Source organism: Heteronotia binoei, chromosome 8, assembly GCF_032191835.1.
Source record: "Heteronotia binoei isolate CCM8104 ecotype False Entrance Well chromosome 8, APGP_CSIRO_Hbin_v1, whole genome shotgun sequence".
In the NCBI taxonomy this organism is placed as follows: Eukaryota; Metazoa; Chordata; class Lepidosauria; order Squamata; family Gekkonidae; genus Heteronotia; species Heteronotia binoei.
In genome coordinates this window covers 96,825,971-96,847,994 of record NC_083230.1, presented here as the reverse complement: position 1 = coordinate 96,847,994, position 22,024 = coordinate 96,825,971, and the positions used below count along the sequence as shown (strand labels likewise).

At 44.1% G+C, this 22,024-nt stretch overlaps 1 protein-coding gene across 1 annotated transcript in view; it reads right to left on the bottom strand.

Moving 5' to 3' along the window:
• Positions 1 to 17,540, bottom strand: part of DGKI (diacylglycerol kinase iota) — a 398,043-nt gene extending 380,503 nt beyond the window's left edge. The window contains 2 exon segments of the mRNA XM_060245690.1: positions 17,133 to 17,341; positions 17,344 to 17,540. Coding sequence (XP_060101673.1) covers positions 17,133 to 17,341; positions 17,344 to 17,511 — 377 coding nt within the window. The 5' untranslated portion in view covers positions 17,512 to 17,540.
• Between the last annotated feature and the right edge of the window lie 4,484 nt (positions 17,541 to 22,024).

Genomic DNA, 22,024 nt, shown 5'->3' with positions numbered 1-22,024 from the left:
GAAGATCTACTTTACAGGAATTGCCGTATATGTTTCAGAGGCAAATGCCTCTCCATTGTTATTCTGTATGTCCAGTAACTTTGGGTGAAGCTATCCCACATCCAGTAGAAGAATCAATTTTCAAACGAGAGAGTAAGGGACTGTATGCCCAGGGTTCCTCACGGTTTTGTGATTCCGGTCCTTTCTCAGCCTTTCCTCTCACAAACTTTACTTCTGGAGCCACAGTATATATAATACAAACACAGATCAATGCATGTCAATTGCAGTCTCTGTTCCCAGCTCTCCTAGCCAGAGTTGGCACCCCTACACTACAACAAATCAATGATGGTCGAGTGTGTGTGTGGAGGGTGGAGATTCTCCTTTTCTCACTTTGGCTCATACTTTTTAATATCTGGGAAAGCCTTAGCCCAACCATCACAGAGTCCTAGCTGCATAATGTTGAGCTGACAGTAAAAAGATACCAGGCAATTAGTGGATTGGAAGCAGCCTGGTTGGTTAATGGTGCATATAGGCAATAGATCCCAAGCTGTACCTGCCAGGCAGCCAAGATCAATCAAGGCTCAAAATTGTCCAGAGTCCCTCACTGGGCTTCATGCCAAGCCATGCTGTCATTCTTTTCAGCGTTGCCCATTTGATTATAGACTTTTTTATTTAAAAAAACCCCATATCCTCTCTTTTCCCAACATGGCACTTGTTAGCTTAGATTGCATTTAAACCCATCACTCACAGGGCATGAGGAAGACTTCAGCCTCCCCCATGGTCCCACATGGAACATTCTGTTTTAAGGCTGACTCTTCCTCTTTCTTTCTTTGACCCCCAAGCTTTGCCATCATTCTGGACAGTTCCTCCTCACTGGGAACTGAACTATGGAATTGGTAATTTGATAACCTTCTGGACCAAAACAATACTGACAAATCAACTCAACTCTTCTGAAAGCTCATTGCAAATAAACTATGCAAAACCTGAGTAGATAAAGCAGAGCCCCTTTTTTGCCAAACCGGGGTTTCTTTATAAGGTAATTGATTTGACATTTTTGTCTGATTTTTTTAAAGAATCCAAGTATACAAAATTCATAAATAGAGCAATGCAAAATCTATATAAAACAATATCCATGGTAAGATTTATTATAACCATTCCACAATTATGACATCTTGCCTCCATTTTTTAATTTACATGCACATATGACAAAAGTAATATTCTCAACATTTTGTCTAATATGAACTGTTAGATACCTGATATCTTCTGTTCTTGAAAGCACACCCTGTAGAACCCTTTTCTCCGTTGGCAAAGCAAAAGTTGCTGAGACTGGAATTTACAAATTGTAAAAAAGAAGGAAGAACTTAAATTTTATGCTCACTCAGCACAGAATGGAGCATCTTTATATACTTTGCTGCTAGCATATTTAGGAATGAGGCTTAGGGTTTTCCAGACCTACAGACTCCCCTCATGTCTTTCCTTGGGGTCTCCTGTCCCCCAGGAGGACAATTTTGTGAAGATCTGTGGACTGCAGTGGGAGAGGAGAAGGCAGGAAAGTTCTATTCAATGAATGGAAAATTTTGTCTGGATCCAGTCCCTAATGAATAAAAGTGTCCCAGTTTGGGGACCAGGAGGGCAAGGACAGGGGGAGTGACCATCAGTGATGATGTGACATCACTTCCAGGAAAAACCATAGCATTTTCAGTGATTCCTAGAAAGGACTAATGTCACTTCTAGAGAAAATCCAGAAGCAATATCAACCAGGAATCAGCAAAAATTATTTGGTTTTACCATTGAGTTTTCAGCGGCTTATAAAGAGATGTGAAATAACTTGAGGAAGGGAGTTCCTCTTAATTTTTTCTCTTGCAGCTGTTCAGAACCATGGTGGAAAATGAGAGCTGGGGAGTGGGAGATTCTCCACTCCACTAGGGGACTAGCAATCTTATCCTTGTCTGTTGCAACTTTATGATTAATTACAAATCGTTTTAATGATGGGGAACTTAACGTTTATCAGGAGGAGTATAATTCCTATTTGTTTTAAGAAGAAGAGTTGGTTTTTGTACTCTATCACTACCTGAAGGAGTCTCAGAGTGGCTTACAATCACCTTCATTTCCTCTTCCCACCACAGGCACCTTATGAGGTAGGTGGGGCTGAGAGAGTTCTGAAAGAACTATGACTGGCCCAGGGTCACCCGGTAGGCTTCAGGTGGAGAACTGGTGAATCAAACACAGTTCTCCACATTAGATCCCTTCTACTCTTAACCAATAAACCAAACTGGCTCTTCAGTCTAAGTGCCAAGTAAGTTAAGGGATACACTGCACAGCTACTGAAGGAAGCTAGACCCATGAACAATTTGCTCTCCCTCTGGCTTTTAAACTTACACCAGTCTGTTTGCTTCCTGCTACTTTCGCATGCAGGGAACGAGAGAGGCAGACACGCATATTATAAAGATGGGGAGAGAGACTCTGAGAGGTCAGGAAGGGTTGAGGAAGATTCTCTTTAGGATGTCCATGCATTTGATTAGATTCTTCATTTCTCAGCCAAGCATTCTAGCAGGAATGGAGAAAGAGAAAGGGGGAAGGGAGGGGGGGGGGAGATAAACCAGCATTCCAACAAGGTTATATTCTGAGAAGCCAGGAGTGGAATTCTAACTCACAAAAAAGGTGAGGCTGCTGCTTTCAATTCACTGTAATCCAGACTGGTATGAGATGCTTCAAACACAAAGCAAAAAACATAAATATGTGCATATCTATTGTATTAGTCCATTTAAGGGGAAAGTTTGTTTTTCATATTTACACAATACAAAATCCCCAGGAATCATTTCAATCATCTAGGAATTTCCCAAGTCAAAATCAATGAAAATAAACTGTGAGCACAAAGGATTTATAAAATACGGTAGCATTTACTGGTAAGTAACACAAAGCGGTCGTCTCACAAATATAACAGAGTTTCAATAATAAAGTCCATACAGAGTTTCCACAGCCCAATACCTTATTAGTGCTTTGGGATCACTGTTTATTTTCATTGATTTTCACTTGTTTCACTGTAATCTTCCTGCTTTGTATTTCATTGTTGTATTTAGGACCTTTTTTGAACAGGAACCCAGTTCTGGCTGACTTGGCATCAGGAGGTGTGGCCTAATATGCAAATGAGTTCCTGCTGGACTTTCTCTACACAACAACAAGACAAGCCTTTATTGGCATATATAAAAATATAAAGTAGAGGCTCAAGCAGATTACAGATTGAGACAGTACAGAGTGCAAACAGAATAAAATTAGGATTACAAAATATAAACAAGGTAGCAACATAGTAAAACCTGATACATAGTTCTACTTATCAGGATGAGTAACCATAGCTCTATAAAGAAACTTCACTACTATTTCAGTTAATTCTGAATCGGAATTATCAAGCAAGAAAAGACCCTTAAAATCATCTGGAGTCTCTAAATTTTGGGCCAATATGGGATGCAAAAGATCCTGGCAGGACGCCAAATAGAGAGGACACTGGAGAAGAACAAAAAAAAAAAAAGCCCTGGTTGTAATAGGAATTTCCCAACCCAGAGCTGGCAGCCCTTGCCACAGAGCTCACCCTCCCCAGCAGCCATTTTATTCAGGGGGACTGATCTACCAACTCCAAGCTGAGAAATACCAAGAGATTCCAGGGAAGGCAAGAAGCTGAGCAGCAATGGGATTCCATAGAGCCCACCTTTGAAAGCAGCCATTGTCTCCAGGGGGACTGATCTCTGTCACTGATCTATGAGGTCAACTGTAATCCTAGGAGATCTCCAGGGCCCACTTGGAGGCTGGCAGCACTGGACTGCTTTCTGTCATGTGGAGATCCATTGAAATCCAGGGAGAACTCCAGGCTCAGCTGGGGTGCCAACCTTTAGCTGGAAACGAACACCAAATGACATCCATCCAAGTCTCCTTGCCTTGCTGCATAAACTTCAGAGAGTGAATCCCATTCCAGGTCCTGGTGGCCACCTGCCAGGTTTGCAAACTGTGGGCTGGGAGATTGGGGGGGGGGGGGTGAGTTTAGAGAGAGGAGGGAATTCAACAGGAATGTGATGCCATACAGTCTGGCCTGCAAAGCTTTCATTTTCTAAGAAGAAGAGAGCCAATTTGGTGTTGTGGTTAAGATTGGTGGATTCTAATCTAGAGAACCAGGTTTGAGTCTCCACTCCTCCACATGCAGCTGCTTGATGTTCTTGGGTCAGTCACACTTCTCTCAGAGCTGTTCTCAGCCCCACCTACCTCACAGGGTGTCTGTTGTGTGGAGAGGAAGGGAAGACAATTGTAAGCACTCCTTCGGGCAGTGAAGAGTGGTGTATAAAACCAACTCTTCTTCAAATAATCCCAGTTTTAAAGTAACAGGTGTATTCCCCCACCTCTTTTCTGCAAACACTATACTTACCAGTGGCAGCTAAAATACTACAAACTCCCAAAATTGTGTACCTGTGTTGGTCTATACATATATACACACATACACATCTAGGACTACAGTAATCCTGACCCAATTGTGATGCACTTGAAACACAAACAACTTACAGTTTTGGTTCCATAACTATATATGGTCTCACTGAGGGTGGAGGGGTGGGAACTGGCATAACATGAAAAGCATTTGCTGATTTTCCCTTCACAGAAATTTTGGTCTTAAAATTAAATGCACATGAGATGCTTTCACACCTGGATCAGTCCATTGGTCAGCCCACTGAGAACTGGGCCAGAGTGGCAAGACAGAGAGGAAGAGGGAAGAGTTTTCTTGAGCCTCTCTCTCACTTTCATTTGCTTTTCAAAACGAATATTTAAAAAGTCAAAAGTGTCTCCCTTTCACTGTGCTGATAGGCTGATTTTTAAAAATCAGAAGAAGGTATCTTTGGTTCTGGCAGGAGAGAGAAAACCAGGAGTGGCTCAGTGTGTACGAGTGGAGAGGGAAAGGACTGTAGACTCAGCCCTTACGCCCGGGTGAAAGGCTCATGCAATTGGCTGTCTAGGGAACTGTCTATCCTGGATGGGGCCACCACCTCCACTCTTAAGGATCAAATCTGTAATTACAACCTGGTTGGGACCCAGTTCTGCTTCTGAATGCCAAGATGCTGGCTGGGGCCAATCGGCTTGTTTGCCAGGTGTACCTGCCTCTGCCAGATCTTGTTGCTCTCATTCATCCTGCCATGACTTTCCTATTAGACTGTTGCAGTATCTGGTGCTCCCCTTGAAGACTGTCCCAAAACCCCAGCTGTTCCACAACACAGATGTGCATCTATTGACAGGTACGCTACCAGGTTGTTTCCAGGCCCAATTCAAGATACTGGGTTTAATCTTTAAAGCCCTAAATTGCCTGATCTCCCTATGAGCCTCAGTCCTTGGGCATTTAGATCCACAAATGAACATCCGCGCTTGCTGATATGAACTTGTTTTTAACAAGACTTTTAATATGCTGGCTCCATAATTATGATATTCCTTTCCCCAGGGATGTCAGAATGCATGCTATCTTGCTACATTTTATGGGACATGAAGACTTGTCTGCTTAAGCTATGTATTTGAAAAATAAATGAAGGTGTTATCTACTGTGAATGAAGTTAGCAATTTTGGTTCTGCTGCTCTTTATTTTTATTCCTTTTTTATTGATTTACTTCATTAATATCCTTCCTTTCTCCCCAACAGGGATCCAAAGTGGCTTACAGCATTCTCCTCTCCTCCATTTTACCCTTAGAAGTACCCTACAAGGTAGTTTCAGGCTGAGAATATGTGACTGGCTCACCTTCCACCAGCCAGCTGCAACAGCAGAGTGGGGATTCAAACCTGAATCTCCCAGATTCTAATCTCCTACACCAGGGGTGGCCAAACTGAGGCTCGGGAGCCACATATGGCTCTTTCACACATATTGTGAGGCTCTCAAAGCTCCCACTACCTTGTCAGCTGGCTTGGAGAAGGCATTTCTCTCTTTAAACAACTTTTACAAGCCAAGCCAACTGGCAGCTTGGAGAATGCATTTAAAGTTAAAAGTTGCTTTCTTTCTACCTCTCTCTCCCTTCTCATTTATTTTCCTTCCTTCCTTGCTTACTTACTTCCTGTCTTGTGGCTCTCAAACATCTGACGTTTATTCTATGTGGCTTTTATGTTAAGCAAGTTTGGCCACCCCTATCCTACACACAACCAAAGCTTTTTTTGTAGGGAAAACCCAGCATGAACCCATTTGCATATTAGGCCACACCTACTGACATCACCATTGTTTCACACAGGGCTTTTGTTGAAAAAGCCCAGCAGGAACTTATTTGCATATTAGGCCACACACCCTGACACCAAGCCAGCTGGAACTGCTTTCCTATGCATTCCTGCTAAAAAAAAAAAGCCCTGCACACAACTGTCCTTCTTTTTGAGTCTCCTGTTCTGACTGTTTTAATTAGTATGGGCTTCTTGAGTCACTTTTTTAATGGGTTTCAACTCTTTAATGTTATGTAAACCTGCTTAGGAAGCATTAGGCAAAAGGCAGCCTGTCTACAAACATGCTAAGTAAACTGCCATCCGCAGTAGTAGCTCCATAGTTGGGCCTTAGCCTGAAGACTACTGACACAAGACAAGGCTCCAGAGTGCTCAGAACTCTCCTTTGACAGCCATTCTCTGGATGCATGTTCAAAGGCCAGAGCTGCACTACTTCCATTGCCTTACAGCACTGTTTGCATTAGCCAAGCTAAAGACAAAGCGGTTTTCAACTGACATAGGTTAGATTAGCTACATACACAAGACCCCTGCTCTGGGAATATTCAAAGCACAGAAAGGTTAAGTGTCCTCAAGTTGCAGCTGACTTATGGCCATCCTTCATGATATTTTTAAGGCAAGAGACATTCAGAGATGATTTGCCATTTCCTGCCTCTGTGTAGCAACCCTAAGAGAACATAAGAGAAGCCATGTTGGATCAGGCCAATGGCCCATCCAGTCCAACACTCTGTGTCACACAGTGGCCAAAAAAACAGGTGCCATCAGGAGATCCATCAGTGGGGCCAGAACACCAGAAGCCCTCACTGTTGCCCCTCCCAAGCACCAAGAATACAGATCATCACCTGCCCCAGACAGAGAGTTCCAACAATACGCTGTGGCTAGTAGCCACTGATGGACCTCTGCTCCATATATTTATCCAATCCCCTCTTGAAGCTGGCTATGCTTGTAGCCGCCACCACCTCCTGTGGCAGTGAATTCCATATAAACCCTTGACTTTCTTGGTGGTCTCTCATCAGGAGCAACATGGCTACCCACCTGAATCATATTTGACATTTTTGGCAGAGGACAGGTCATGCCTGCAGCACCTACCCAATTAAAATTTATACCCTACCCTGAGCCTGCCTTGGCGGGGAGGGCGGGGTATAAATAAAATTTATTATTATGATTATTATTATTATAAAATTTGCAAGCTCCATGCAGAAAGATAATCAGAACATATAAATCAGGGATAGGGCCAGTTTGCCTTCCCTTCCACCTTCACATGTTGGACTGGACATTCCAAAGGATGTTTGCTTAGCCTCGACCAGGGCCTGGACTTTGTCTGCCCTGGCCTGGTGGATCATGTTCCTGTCTGAGATCAGGGCCCTGTGGGACCTATTACAGTTCCACAAGGCCCGTAAAATTGAGCTGTTCTGCCAGCCTTCAGCTGAGGGGGCAGGCCCCCAATTATTAGGCCTTCCTTGCTAAAGCTTTCCAGCTGTATACAGTCCATACTAATAATGTTTCCATTTGGTTTACGGCCTAGTAACTTCTGGCCATTTAGGACTGCTGTACTCCCTAATTTATCACGTTACCTGGTTTAAATTGTTTAATTATTTATCATTATGACTATTTTAGTGGTTTTATAGTATTATTGGTGTGATCTGCCCTAAACCTGCTTGTGGGATATAAATTGAAAAATATTTTAAGTAAATAAATAACTGGCCTGGATTTTAATCATCTACACAGAGGTAAGTGAGCCGTGGGTAGGGTTGCCAGCTGGGCTGGGAAATGACTGAAGATTTTGAGGGATGGAGTATGAGGAGAGTGGAGTTTGGGGAGGAGAGGTCTTCAACAGAGTATAATTTCCAAGAGTCCACCTTCCGAAGTGGCCATTTTCTCCAGCTGAACTGACCTCTGTCTCCTGGAGATCAGTTGTAATAGTGGGAGATCTCCAGCCACTACCTAGCGGTTGGCAAGCTTAGCTGTAGGGGGCAAGAAAAATTAGTACTTTCCACTACAGGTTTCCTTATGCTTCATCTTAGCTTTCCCTCAAATTATATCCAGCCTTGTTTGTTTGCGTAAACATACGTAAGTAGTCAGAGCCTCTGATGGACTGAAATCCTATCACAAATTCTTAAATTATTTAACATCACTTTGTTCTGGAACATGAAAAGAGCCTCCCAGAACAGAAGAAGTGACACAAACAGAATTGGAGAATAATAAATTATACAAAAAAGAATTGTTAGGCGATTTCTCCCCCAGCAATTCAGGTTGCAGAATTTAGCTTTTTAGAGAGGAAAATTTATTTGATTGCCTGGAAGCATGAGAGAGAGAGAGAGAGAGAGAGATGTACACCCATGTCACATCTAAACTGTGATTATGGCACTGGAAGGAAAAAAGCAGAGAAATGCAAACACACTATTTGATGCAAGCTCTTTCCTCTACTTTGCAAACATCCATTTAGCCTCAGCTCGGTACAGTGTAAGATTGCCAGCAACACAATACATTTAATTGATTTGAGTCTCCCAGGCACAACACACCTTTTGCTTCAATGGAAAGAGGCAACAAAGCACTTTCTAAATCAAATACTTTGATTGCGTCTCCCTGTACATCGAGACTATCTCTTTATACCCACGTCGCACCAACTCTTTGGGGAACTAATTACTCCGATGATGTGCCATGCTACATTGGCTGAAAAAGCATGATTGTTTGCATCCGAACTATGCTGTTTAAGAGAATATATGCCCCTTGGGACTAATAAGGTATATTAGAAGAGCTTCTGTGTAACTATTTCAAATAGTTGTTCTTTGCAATGCACCAGAAGCTACACAGACATTATATAAAGGAAACAAAAGACTGAAGACATCCCTCAACAGCAATCCAGTGGTTCAGCTGCCATTGCATAAACAGGGATTCCTCATTGTTGTTCATGAAATGATCTAGAGAACCACAGGCATGCAGAGCACCACCATAGTCAGCAGTGGAAGCCCCACATGTGAGCATGGCTCTAGATGGCATACAGGGCTGCCAATCCCCAGGTGGGGGCATGGGATCCCCCGGTTTGGAGGCTCTCCCCCTGCTTCAGGGTCATCAGAAAGCGGGGGTGGGGAGGGAAATGTCTGCTGGACACTATTATTCCCTATGCAGACCAATTCCCACGGGGTATAATGGAAAATCATATCTGGGATATTTGGGGCTCTGGAGGGGCTGTTTTTTTATGTAGAGGCACCAAATTTACAGCATAGCATTCAGAACCTCTCTCCAAAATACCCTCCAAGTTTCAAAAAGATTGGACTATGGGGTCCAATCCTATGAGCCCCCAAAGAAGGTGCCCCTATCCTTCATTTTTATTTCCAATGGAAGGAAGGCATTTAAAAGGTGAAATGTGATGGCCAGAGTTCAATTATGCTTGTCACAACCTTGCTCCAGGTTTCACCCCAGTGTCTCCTGGGTCCACCTCCAAAGCCCCCAGATATTTATTGAATTGGACTTGACAACCCTAATGGCATAGCATGTGCAACAGGAAATGTACCACAATAAAAATATGAAAGGCTGATGGTGGGACCCTCCCAACATGCTGAGCTCCCCAAGCAATACTTTCTTCCCTACCCTTCCCTCCCATGAAAGGCATGTTCACACAACACGATAGCACACCTAGGGCTGCCAGCTCTGCATTCGGAAATACCAGTACTGTAGCTAGCAGGGAGGCACTGTGGGCAGTGTCCCCTTTAGAATCTGCACGTGTTGCAGATTCTATAGGGGGCACTGCCCCCCAGTGCTCCTGGCTGACTACAGCCCTGGAAATACCTGGAGATTTTTGGGGTGGAGCCTAAGGAGGGCAGGGTTTGCGGAGGGGGGGGCTTCAATGAGGTATGATAACATACAGCCTACTTTCCAAAGCGTTCATTTTCTCCTGGTGAACTGATCTGTGTTAGAGATTGAAAGCCAGTTTGGTGTAGTAGTTAAGTGTGTAGACTCTTATCTGGGAGAACTGGGTTTGATTCCCCACTCCTTCACATGCATCTGCTGATGTGGCCTTGAGTCAGTCACAAGTTCTCAAAGAGCTGTTCCTCTCAAGAGCAGTTTCTGTCAGAGCTCTCTCAGCTCCACCTACCTCGCAGTGTGTCTGTTGTGAGGAGGGGAAGAGAAAGGAGATTGTAAGCTGCTCTGAGACTTCTTCGAGTAGTGGGGTTGGGTATAAATCCAATCTCTTCTTCTATTCTTCTTCTTGCCTGGAGATCAGTTTAATCCAAGGAGATCTCCAGCCACTCCAGCAGCAACTTCCTACCTAAAAGGCTCCACTCCCAACATTAATCAAACTCCCATTTCAATTGCAGTTTGGACAGAAGGCCCCTGCTAGAATGGAAGGGTGCCTCTACACAGGGTTGCCAACTCCAGGTTTGGAAATACCTAGCGATTGGAGGGTGGAGCCTTGGAAAGTAGGATTTAGGGAGGGGAGGGACCTTGGTAGGGTATAATACCATCCAGTGCACCTTCAAAAGCAGCCATTTTCTCCAGGAGGAGTTGCATAAATGTTTTAATGAGCCTGCTTCAGCAGGGAGGGTGGGATATAAATTAAAAATTATTATTATTATTAAATAAATAATAAGTGTTTTTGTGGTCTGGAGACCAGTCTTAATTCCAGGAGATCTCCAGCCCCCACCTAGAGGCTGCCCACCCTTCCTCTAGATGGGAGAAATAATCCTGCCCCACGGTATTTGGGCCATGTTTATTCTGTCTCATAGACATCCATTGGAGCCACTGGGAATGGGGGAATGGCACCCATCACTGCATCAACCATTTCTTGGCCATGCCACTGAGTGACAAACAGACAATGCCCTGAAATTTTGGTGGGAATGGGGGTGTATCCTTTGTACTCTGGCTCACATTAAACCCTAGCAATAAGCAAAAAAGTGCAAAGGTCTCCTTCCTTAAGAACGGAAGAGCAACCATGCTACAGGAGTTCAACAGTCCCGCTAGGCCAACATCCTTTTCCCAACAGCAGCTAGTCAGATGCCACAGGAAGGCCTACACATAGATAGGGATGCCAGATATAGGTTGGGAAATACTGGAGATTTCAAGAATGGAGCCTGAGAATGGCAGAGACTTCAGTGGGTTATAATGCCATAGAGTCCACCTTCCAAAGTGGCCAATCTTCCCAGGTGAACTGATCTCTGCTGCCTGGAGATGAGTAGTAATAGTCAAGATCTTCAGCCACTACCTGGAAGTTGGAAACCCAACACATAGGGCCTGCCGGCAACAGCACTCACACACTAACTGCTTCTGGCATTCTTCCTCTGAGTTTCAGTGATGATGACCTATCATCCTTATAAGCTCCTTTCTTTCTTTCTTCTCATTTTCGTGGTGGCCATTCCCATCTTGCCTTCCTCCGTCTCCACAGCGGCTGCTCACTTTCCACTCACTGCCAAGATGATTGCACTCATTTTGCAAAAGGTTGAGCTATTTTCAGAGAAAGGCTTTTCTTAATAGGGACCCATATATACAGATGAATCGTACTGCATTCGACGTCAACAGAGAAGGCCTACAGAAAGGGCCACCCCGAAGTCAACCTTTTGAAAGCTATCGAGAGGTCTCCAGGAACTGCCATGGTGCTCTTATGTAAGAGAGCTTTTCCTGGCAATCTGAATAGAGCTTCCTGCACTAGAGTCATTTGCACTGGCAAATCAATCACAGCATCGTTCTTTTTGAAGTAGTAATTGTAAAGTTTTTTTAAAGGTATTTGTGGGAGGAATTTCACTTAACCAGCAGTGCTTTGGAAATAAAAGCATTCGGATTTAGGTATCGACAGAGACTTTTTGCTATTAATGTAAGAAAGGGGAAATTCCTTGTGGGAAAAATGAGCTTAGAAAAGAACTCAGATGTAGAAATCAAGAGGTGTGGAAATTGTTTCACCCTCCCCCACTCCCCGTCTCATGCTGGCATGCCAAACAGAATTAATGATATACCTCAGGAAGTTGTTATTTAAAGGTTATTGAAAATGCCTTCTGTTTAAAGATACGGAATTTGCTGGCTGCCCACACACAAGGGAAGACAAACAACTTCTGCCATTCTTCCCTATCATGAATATATATAAATCAAACTTTTGTATGTGCATAAATAGACCAAATCTGTGTTTGTTGTGTCACCTCGATACAAAAAAGCTTATTAGCACACAAGCTTCAGTGCGTGCCTGGCACATATGGATGTATGCACTGCCAGATCATTGGTCCAACCTACCAAAGAACTACCTACTCTAGTTGTAGCTACCTGAGATCCTTTGAACCAGAGGTGTCAGGGGTGAAAGCAGACATTTTCTGCATGCAAAGCTCAGAGCTATGACTCTTCCCCATAAAGCTCACGTGTTTTCCCACTCATTTCAGAAGAAGGACCTGATCAGCATAGACATTGTTTTTCTTGCAAAAACTGGATTCCTATCTCTCCAGTGGCCTAGATGCTCAATATAGCCTCTGCCATGGCCCCAGGTAAGGTTTCCAGGTCCCCATGAGCAAGAGATGGGGTAGAGTTGCCAAATCCAGATCAGGAAACTCCTGGAGATTTGGGGATGGTGCCTGGGGGAGACAGGGACCTCAGTGGGGTACATTGACATAGACTCCATCCTCCAAAGCAGTGTTCCCTCTAAGCTGAGTTAGTGTAAACTAATTCACAGTTTTTTAGCCATTTTAGCTGAGTCTTAGCTCAGGAAAAATGGCCCTGGAGCAAGCTAATTTATGCAGTAGCTCACAACTTTAATGCCAATAGCTCATGAAGTAGAATTTTTGCTCATATTGCTTCCAAAGCCTCCATTTTCTCCAGGGGAACTGATCTCTTGCCTGGAGATGAGCTGGAATTCCAGGGGATCCCTAGATTACTCCTGGTGGCTGGCATCCCTGTTTCTTACATAAGATCATACTTAGATAGAGTTGCCAGGCCCCACTGGCAGGGAATGGAGGGATACGGATGCCAAATCCAAACTAGGAAGCTCCAATCTGGGATTGGAGCCTGGGGAGGACAGGGACCTCAATGGGGTACCATGCCATACTGTCTACCAAGAAAGCTGATCTCTGTAGTCTGGAGATGAGCTGTAAACTCAGGGGATCCCCAAGTCCAACTTGGAGGCTGGCATCCCTACCTCCAGCTTATCACCAGAACCTCCATCAATTAGGTATACACTCAGACATAGGAAAGCATGTCTTTTTAATGGCATCCTCCACACACTGTAAACAGCCGAAGGCTAAAAAAGGCCACAGTCTCTGCTTTTGTCTTGGGAGGGAGAGTGTGGAAAGTGTACTTCACTTCTGGCTCAGTTCATGTAGGAGTAAATCAACAGCAGGGCTAATGTTTTCAGCCCTTCCTCATTTTAAAACATGGACCTTCTTAAAGCTTTTAGCTGTTGGCCAGGACTCTGTTGAAATGACAGTATTAGTCCATGCATGGAGGAGACCCAGGTGGCTGTCTGAGTTCAAGCAGAGTCTTGGATTAGAGTGACTGGAGCTATATCTGTTGGAGCTGCCTGTGCATAAAAGAAGTCCAAGTATTTCATAGCTAGATATACATGTACACACACACACATACATGTGCACACACAGAGAGACAACATTGAATCTAGGCACTGAGTCTTTCATGAAAGAATGGAAGCTTCTTATTTCCTCCATCCACCATTTATTGCCCTAGTTAAATAAAAACAAAACTCAGTAAGGTATAAAGCAGGCCATAATCCCAACTAGATGCAGAAATATGGTGATGTGGTTGGTGGTGCAAGGTCAGTTTTACAGGGCCTCCAAAACTACCTGTAGAATTCTGTCTTTGACTGTCACAAGCTGCCCATCTGCTAATGGAAGGCATTGTCCTCCATGATTAGAAGCTGCTGAACAAAGGAGGCACAGTTACAAAAATAACTGTGAATGTTTCACTAAACACCAATCTTACATAGTCTGATCTTACAATATTCAATAAACCTAATTGTCAACGTCTGCCACTCTCCTCAGCACTGCTTCTGCATGGGAGCCTGAGCACTTCCTTGCCACACTTAGTTTTCCAATTCCCTTTGGGGTCTCCTTTATTTTTTAGAAACCATTCCCTGCAGCTGCTGTGTGGCTGCTGTGAATCCAAGTTGGGTGGGAGGAACTCAGCAAAAGAACCAAACAAGTAGTTTGGCCCTTGGTCAGGTCAGCTAAAAACAAATCCCTTGGGACTTTGTACTCCTTCACTAGGCTGTCCTCCCTTGTTTACAAAGCCAGAAGAGATCACTGATGCATATATAGACTTCCACTGATGCTACCTCTCAAAAAGTGACTCAGCAAGAAGAAGAAGATATTGGATTTATATCCCACCCTCCACTCCGAATCTCAGAGTGGCTCACAATCTCCTTTATCTTCCTCCCCCATAACAGACACCCTATGAGGTGGGTGGGGCTTAGAGGGCTCTCACAGCAGCTGCCCTTTCAAGGACAACCTCTGCCAGAGCTATGGCTGACCCAAGGCCATTCCAGCAGCTGCAAGTGGAGGAGTGGGGAATCAAACCCAGTTCTCCCAGATAAGAGTCCGCACACTTAACCACTACACCAAACTGGCAAGCCTTTTAAAATGGACCCTTTGAAGACCATCTCTAGACACAACCGATTGATGTAGAACTTCCTATTTCTTGCACATTCAGAAAAGCTAAGTAAACCCCAATGGAAGAGTAGTCCTCTCTGGGTTCAAGATCTTCTTGCAATAACAAACCATGGGAACAACCCAGTTGCACATTGCATGCATTTCTAATGTAAACTCACCCACCTCCCTAATCACAGCAAATACCCTCTTGCAGTTAAACATGGAGCCTGGCTTGGCTCAGCAAGGATATATTGAAGGGGAAGAGACTTGATAAGGCATCCAAATGAAAATTACCAGTCCATTCAAACTAAGGGTAAAGTTGGGCACTCCGTGTTGTATGTGCAAACCCTCTACTTCATTGCTGCCCAGCTGGGTTTACACAATCAGGGGTATTAAGATGGTTTCAGAGGTTGCTGGTCTTTGGTTTTCTACTGTCTTAAGGACATGGGTACACTGAGCTAAGTGCTTTGCTTCCTCCATTCATTCAGATCTGCTATATATGTAATATACAGATACTTTCCCTGAAAATGAAGAAGTGGTGATGCAAGAAGCCCCATGTTATGCAAGGGCTCCTTACCTTGCTTTCAAATTCACTTTATTACCAACAGTTGTTTTTTTTTTTAATTAAGAGAACAAACAGTGATTACCAAAATAACCAATGGTGTCCATACTCTAATACAGCACTGCAGCATCCCCACACATGCATAAATGAATCTTAGACATTAACATAGCAAAGTTAGTTGCTGGCTCGAGTTGAAAAGCTAAAAGGAACACAATGCATGGTGCCACGGATTTATTAGGGAGGTGATTTCTGCTGGTCCCTGTGCATCAAGCAAAAGACAGGGACAAGCAATCTGATTATCTATTACAGTTTGGCATACGCTAATACATACAGAATGACTCAATCCTTGGGGTGCTTAAAAGGAGTGAGGGAGCTTTATACTTTGGAAGATTTTTGGAATCCTTGAACAGAAGTATCAATGCTATTGGAAATTATTCTCTGGTGCTTTTCTTAGGGAACATTTCACATCACTGCAGCAGCTCCCAATAAAATAAAAGGAGGACACAGTCTTCTGCCTTTAAAAAAAAGCATAAAAACTCTAGGATCACTCCACTTCCCTGACCATCAGACATCACTTCTGACCCACACACAAACCCGTCTCGATAATTGTAAAGTGTGTGCAAACAAATAGACCTTTTCAACCCTGTACCATCTTTGCTAAAGCACTGTCTGTTTGGAGAGGGATTGTAAACGAGATCAGGATTTCTTTTTTAGCGCAAGCCAGATTGCTTCAAGGAGGGGAGGGGGGTGAGCAGCAGACAATTATGGTGCTACCCTCACCCTAATCCCTGGCATGGCAACATTATTCCGGCACTGTAACTCCCACCGCCTGCTGTCACAGCACTACCTACACATACATTCTGTCATAACAAATCGGCGTTACTGTACAATGTTAACACTTAACAGCTAATGCATACAAATGCCTATGTTTCCCATGCACAATACACATGACCCTGCTCCATCATATATCTAACCAGGTTAGCAATAGAGCACACAAATTGCTGTCCAATATTAAACCTGTGTAAAGGAATGGGAAATCTTTTAGACCAATAAAATACACCAGTTACATCTTTTTAGGCTCTGAGCATGAAATACAATGTTCTGGGCAGTAGCTACACTCCTACTGTGCATGCAGAGCCTACACACCAATACATAGAGGGAGTTGTTGATAGCTGATCTACAACTTCGTTTTATTTCTCAAGGCAAATATGGATAATGCAAATATATTTGTGGGAGAAAAGGGGGACACAGGTTTTTGTGAAACCATCCTACTTTTCCAAAACCATCACCTTTGTGGTCTTCAAAGCATTCAAGACAACAGCTGTGGTTCCTAATGCACATACTGACCTGCCACATCAAATAATACTCTCCCTAAAAAACCATATCCTGACTCCCGGTTAGCTGATCTGAGGCAGTGACCACCTCCTCCTCCCATAGTCATGATCAGTCATGTAGATCAGAACTCCACGTTATTATCCATGAAATGGAGTGTGTGTGTGTGGGGGGGGGGGGGGATTCCAATTTGTTGTCAGCCTGCTTGAAAGCGCGGAAGGGCAGTAAAAGTGTGCGAATGGATTCAAGGGATCCCAAGCACGCACTTATATAAACTCATTCCCAGGCAGACTGCAAGGGAAACTTGGGGAAATTGTGTCAGTCAGACAGACAGGCTGGGACTTTCACACCGATTCTTCTGGGGAACTTCCCACGAGGGGCAAGTTCGAGAACACACATACACATGCGATCGCAGGTCGCTTCTCCTGCGAGTCCGAGCCCGCCTTTCCCCCTTCGCCCTCCTCACGCACCTGTAGGACACCTGTTTCCTGAAGGTTAAACTCTTCAGCTTCTCCTCCAACGACTCTTCCTTTTGCCCGGCCAGCGCGGGCTCTTCCAGCTCCCCGGCTCCAGCGACTGAATTCCTCGGCTCCCCGCCGCCTTCGGCTCCCCGGCAAGCGTTGCCGCCGCCTCCCGCGGCTCCTTTCTCTTCCCCGGCTGCCGACGGAGGGTTCATTGCGGTGCTGAATGGACAGCGACCCAGCGGGAAGAGCGCCGGCTGGCCGCCGGGGACGGAGGGCGGGGCGAGGCGGCGGGCTGCCTCCGTTGCTGCCGGCGCGGGGCCCCCCTCAGCGACCCACTTGCCCGGACGGCAAGCAAATGGCAGCCCCTTCCCGCAGCAGCATCCATCGGCGGCCGCACTGGCTGCAGCGGGGCATTGTGGGAAACTCCCTGCCTCCCGCCTCCGCTCTGGCCAATCAGCGCCTCCTCCCCTCCAGCGGCGGCTCCCGCCACGCCCTCTCGAAGAGCCCAGCAGTGGCAGCTGCACCTTGGAACCTGTGTGTGGGGAGGTGGGGGGAAACGAGGACGCAGATGGCGACTGGTTTTTCTGTAGCGGCCAGAAGCCTGAGGCTGGGCTGGGGGGCGGTGGAGGAAAGAGGCATACGGTTTTAAACCCCTCAGTATTGTACAGGTAGGTGATGTACTTTAAAAAAAAGAAAAGCCATACACAAATTAGAAATATCAGTGGAAATAGTATGGGCAGCCTTTGAAGAACAAATTCAGAATTTACTCTGGGACTAAGGCAGGGAGAAGAATCTCGAGAGTCCCTTGGACTGCAAGATCAAATCAGTCAGTCCTAAGGGAAATCAACCCTGACTGTTCCCTGGAAGGTCAGATGCTGAAGCCGAAGCTCAAATACTTTGGCCACCAAATGAGAAGGGAGCACTCACTGGAGAAGACCCTGATGCTGGAATAGACAGAAGGCAAAAGAGGAAGGGGAAGGCAAAAGATATGGCTGGACAGTTACTGATGTAACTAACACGAATTTGAGCAGACTTCGGAGGATAGTGGAAGACAGGAGGGCCTGGCGTGACTTTGTCCATGGGTTCGCAAAGAGTCAGAGTCGACTGTGCAACTGAACAACAATAAGGCAGGGATAGGAAGCACAGCTGAAGATTGTGGACCCTGGTATGAGTTGCCATGTCAAAGGCTTCTGACTCACTTAGCTACCCTCCAGCATCAACAGCACCTTGGGAAGGCATGTATTCACCACCTCAAGCAACATCCCTGCAGGCTGAAGACACATGAAGACACAAGGAATTGCATGATCAGTCTTTGAATTTTAAGCAAGACAGGGAGAGAGAGAGATCCCCTCCATCTACAAACAGATGGTCCCACTCCTCCATATGGCATATTCTGATTGAATGCAAACACATCCTAAGAATTTCCTGGGGTGACCAGTTAATATTATATTAAGATATAAAAGAGGGAGCTCAGAGGTCTAAAAAAGTTAAATAGCTTCCCCAAAAAACCCTCCTGACATTATTTTCTCTAGTGGCTGCTTCCCCATTCAAAAATCAGGCTTTGAAAATCTAAAAGAGTAGCTTCTGTCAACAGCAGAAAGAACATGTAGGGAATGGAGCTGATGAAACTAGAGAGATGGTAACAAATGTTTTGGAGTTCACACATCACCTCCACACACAGCAAATGTGTTAATTTATGTAATATAAGTACCTTATTAAAACATTTGTCCCCTGTCCTTTCATCCAAATGGAATACAAGAGCCTCACTGGTAAGACCATTAGTTCTTCTAGACAACCATCCTGTTTGTCATGGTGGCCCTGGAAGACACATGATAGGGCACCAATGCCAAATCTCCCCCTTACTGCTGCCTTCAAACATGAAGGTTCTATTGAGTTATCATGGCTAATACTAACTGAATGCCCAATTATGAATTAATCTTTTTGAGTATTTTTAAAGCCTCCCTGAAAGTTACCAGCTGTCACCACTGAAGACCACAGGTTAATTATGTACTGTGTTAAATAGTGTTTGGCTTTGCCTGCTCTGCATCTACTATCAAGGAAGGGCTATTGAGAGCAGCTTACAACCAAATGTAAAGCAAATGATTAATCAAATTGCCAAATATAAATTAAATTAAAAAGCCAACTTCCAATAAAGTAAACTATTCACAGTATTTCAAACTCCCTGAAATTTTGCTTATTTTATTTATACTCTGTGTTTCTCCCCAAGTGGCTTACATCATTCTCATCTTCTCCACTGTATCCTCACAACAACCCTGTGAGGTAGGTTAGGCTGAGAGCATGTGACTGGCCTAAGGTAAGTTACTATGGCAGAGTAAGGGTTCATCCCTGGGATTCCCAGGTCCTAGTCAGATGCTCTAACCTTTACACCACATAGAATAGTTTGAAACATGCTCTCCAACTTCAAATTATCAAGGTTTCTGGCTCCTGACCTTGAATGAGCTACACCATTGGATTCAAGAGCAGCTCAAGTTACAGCTGGTTACTTTCTGTTTGTATTATTTTTGCTATTGTATTGTCATTATATGTATCAATATTGTAAACTGTTTGGGATCTCATGGGGGAGGGGGAAATAACAGGTCCCATTTTCACCCCACCTCTTGCTAAACTCTGCCTTTGTTGCTAAATTCCCCAACTTAAGATCAAAGGCAATATTTAATAACTCTATCGGGGTAACAACATTTACGTCCATTTTACTGTAATAATAGAACCAAATGTTGACAGCAATGTTATGGCTGCTGAATGCTTGCAGGAAAGAGAGAGAAAGGTTTAGCATTATGACTGATCCTCTCATTCTAGGCAAGAAATGCTGCCACCAAAAACAGCAGCCCAAGTTTTCCTCTACCGCAACATTTAATTCCACATAATTTGTGTCCCAACATCATCGCAGTGAGAGTTCCTACACTCGCACATAAAAGCACCAACAAAAGAGGCAGAGGAAGGAATGGATTTCCTTTTTATAAAACTAGAGCATTAAATCTACCATACAGTCTATGCCACTTGCAAGTCTTGTTCCCTTTTTCCCCAGTCAGAAAATTATCTTCTTGACAGGTAGGTCAAGAGCATGGGGGGGCTGCTCTAAATCCTCTAAGACAGCATTTTTATTTACACATTAATCTCTTTAAAGTTACACGCAAACATACTCAATACCAGCAGCCTGGTTTTAGTGCACAGTAGAAGGGAACATCCAGCTCTTGGGAATAACCTTCAGCTGCAAAGATGGCAGACAGAGACAAATTAATCCCTTATGAGATCTGGTCAGACTTTGGTGGGGATCTCCCTGCAGCGGCCTGTTACAGGCCAGTCATTTAATTCCACTGGACCTATATGACAACCCTCTTTCTGAGGGAAACATCAGAGCTATTCCCATCAGTAGAAAGCCAGCATGGTGTAGTAGATAGAATGTTGACCTAGGAGAGGGGTGGCCAAACTTGCTTAATGCAAGAGCCACATAGAATAAACATCAGATGTTTGAGAGCCACAAGACATGAATGTCAGATGCTTGAGAGAAGGAAGGAAGGAAGGAAGGAAGGAAGGAAGGAAGGAAGGAAGGAAGGAAGGAAGGAAGGAAGGAAGGAAGGAAGGAAGGAAGATGAGGAATGGAAGAAAAAGAGGTGGAAGGAAAGCAACTTTGAATGCATTTAAAGAGAGAAATGCCTTTTCCAAGCTGGCTAATGGGGCACTGGGGACTTTGAGAACCACACAGTATGTGTGAAAGAGCCACAGTTCGGCCACCCCTGTTTTGAATTCCCACTCTGTCATGGACACTCTCTGGGTGACATTGAACTACTTGCATATTCTCAACCTAACCTATTTTGCAGGATTTTTGTGAGGATAAAATGGAGGTGAGGCAAATGATGTAAACTGCTTTGGGCCTCACTGGGGAGAAAGGTATCAGTGAAATAAATAAATAAGCTAGTTGATTCGCTAGAAATGAGACAGCCAACATCTATGTGAAATGTATAATTTTAATTATGTGAAGGAAGATTAACATTTAAACATATCTGTTTTCAATCTTGGCAACAGAAATTCCAAATGGTGATAAAGCTGGAGTCATTAATTGACAATTGGCTGTCTTTTGTGGCATCTCAAGATTCCCTACCCAAGGCAGGTCTCTTCATCCTTCTTAATTGTAAGCTTTATTCATTAAAATATTTCTGTCCTGAACATGAACCTCCCAGATTTTAGTTTGACACTCTGACCGCTATACAGCACAGAACAGATGAGACCAGTAGAATTCCCTAGACAAGGAAGTCTATAATATCTCCACCACCAGCAGCGCTGCCACCATATTTTAGGTGGTGGGAGGAATATAAAGGACGAGTTCTGAAGATTATTATTATATTTATACAGCAACCAAAGTTCCTTGCCACCCTGGGAGGAAGGTTAAATTGAGAATGTGTAAGTGGCCTAAAGTCACCCAGCAAATTTCCATGGCAGAGTGAGGATTCAAACTTGGGTGTTCCAGATCCTAGACGACACTCTAATAATGAAACTATGAATGTTTGCCTCCAATGAGAATCCAGATGATTAAAGTCTTGAGCTTGTTGTAAAGCAGTGATCCTTAATCAAAGCATGTAAATCCTGGACATTCCCCAACCATTCTTTTATTCTTGGAGCAGTCCTCCCTTCCATACTTAGTAAAAAGCAAATAAACTCCAGATGATGCATTAAGGATTATAGATTGTCATCACAGACATACAATTTGAAAGAAAGGGTTCAAGAAGCCATGGTAATGATATATTTAAACATTCAAGATGGTTTTTGAGACATGGCTTTCCAATAGGTGTGCTGTTAAAAACGGTGTTTTAATACAAAGGCCTCCTTTTTCCTTCTGCATAAAACATTCCTATCATAGGAGAACAAAGGAGGTGTTGAAT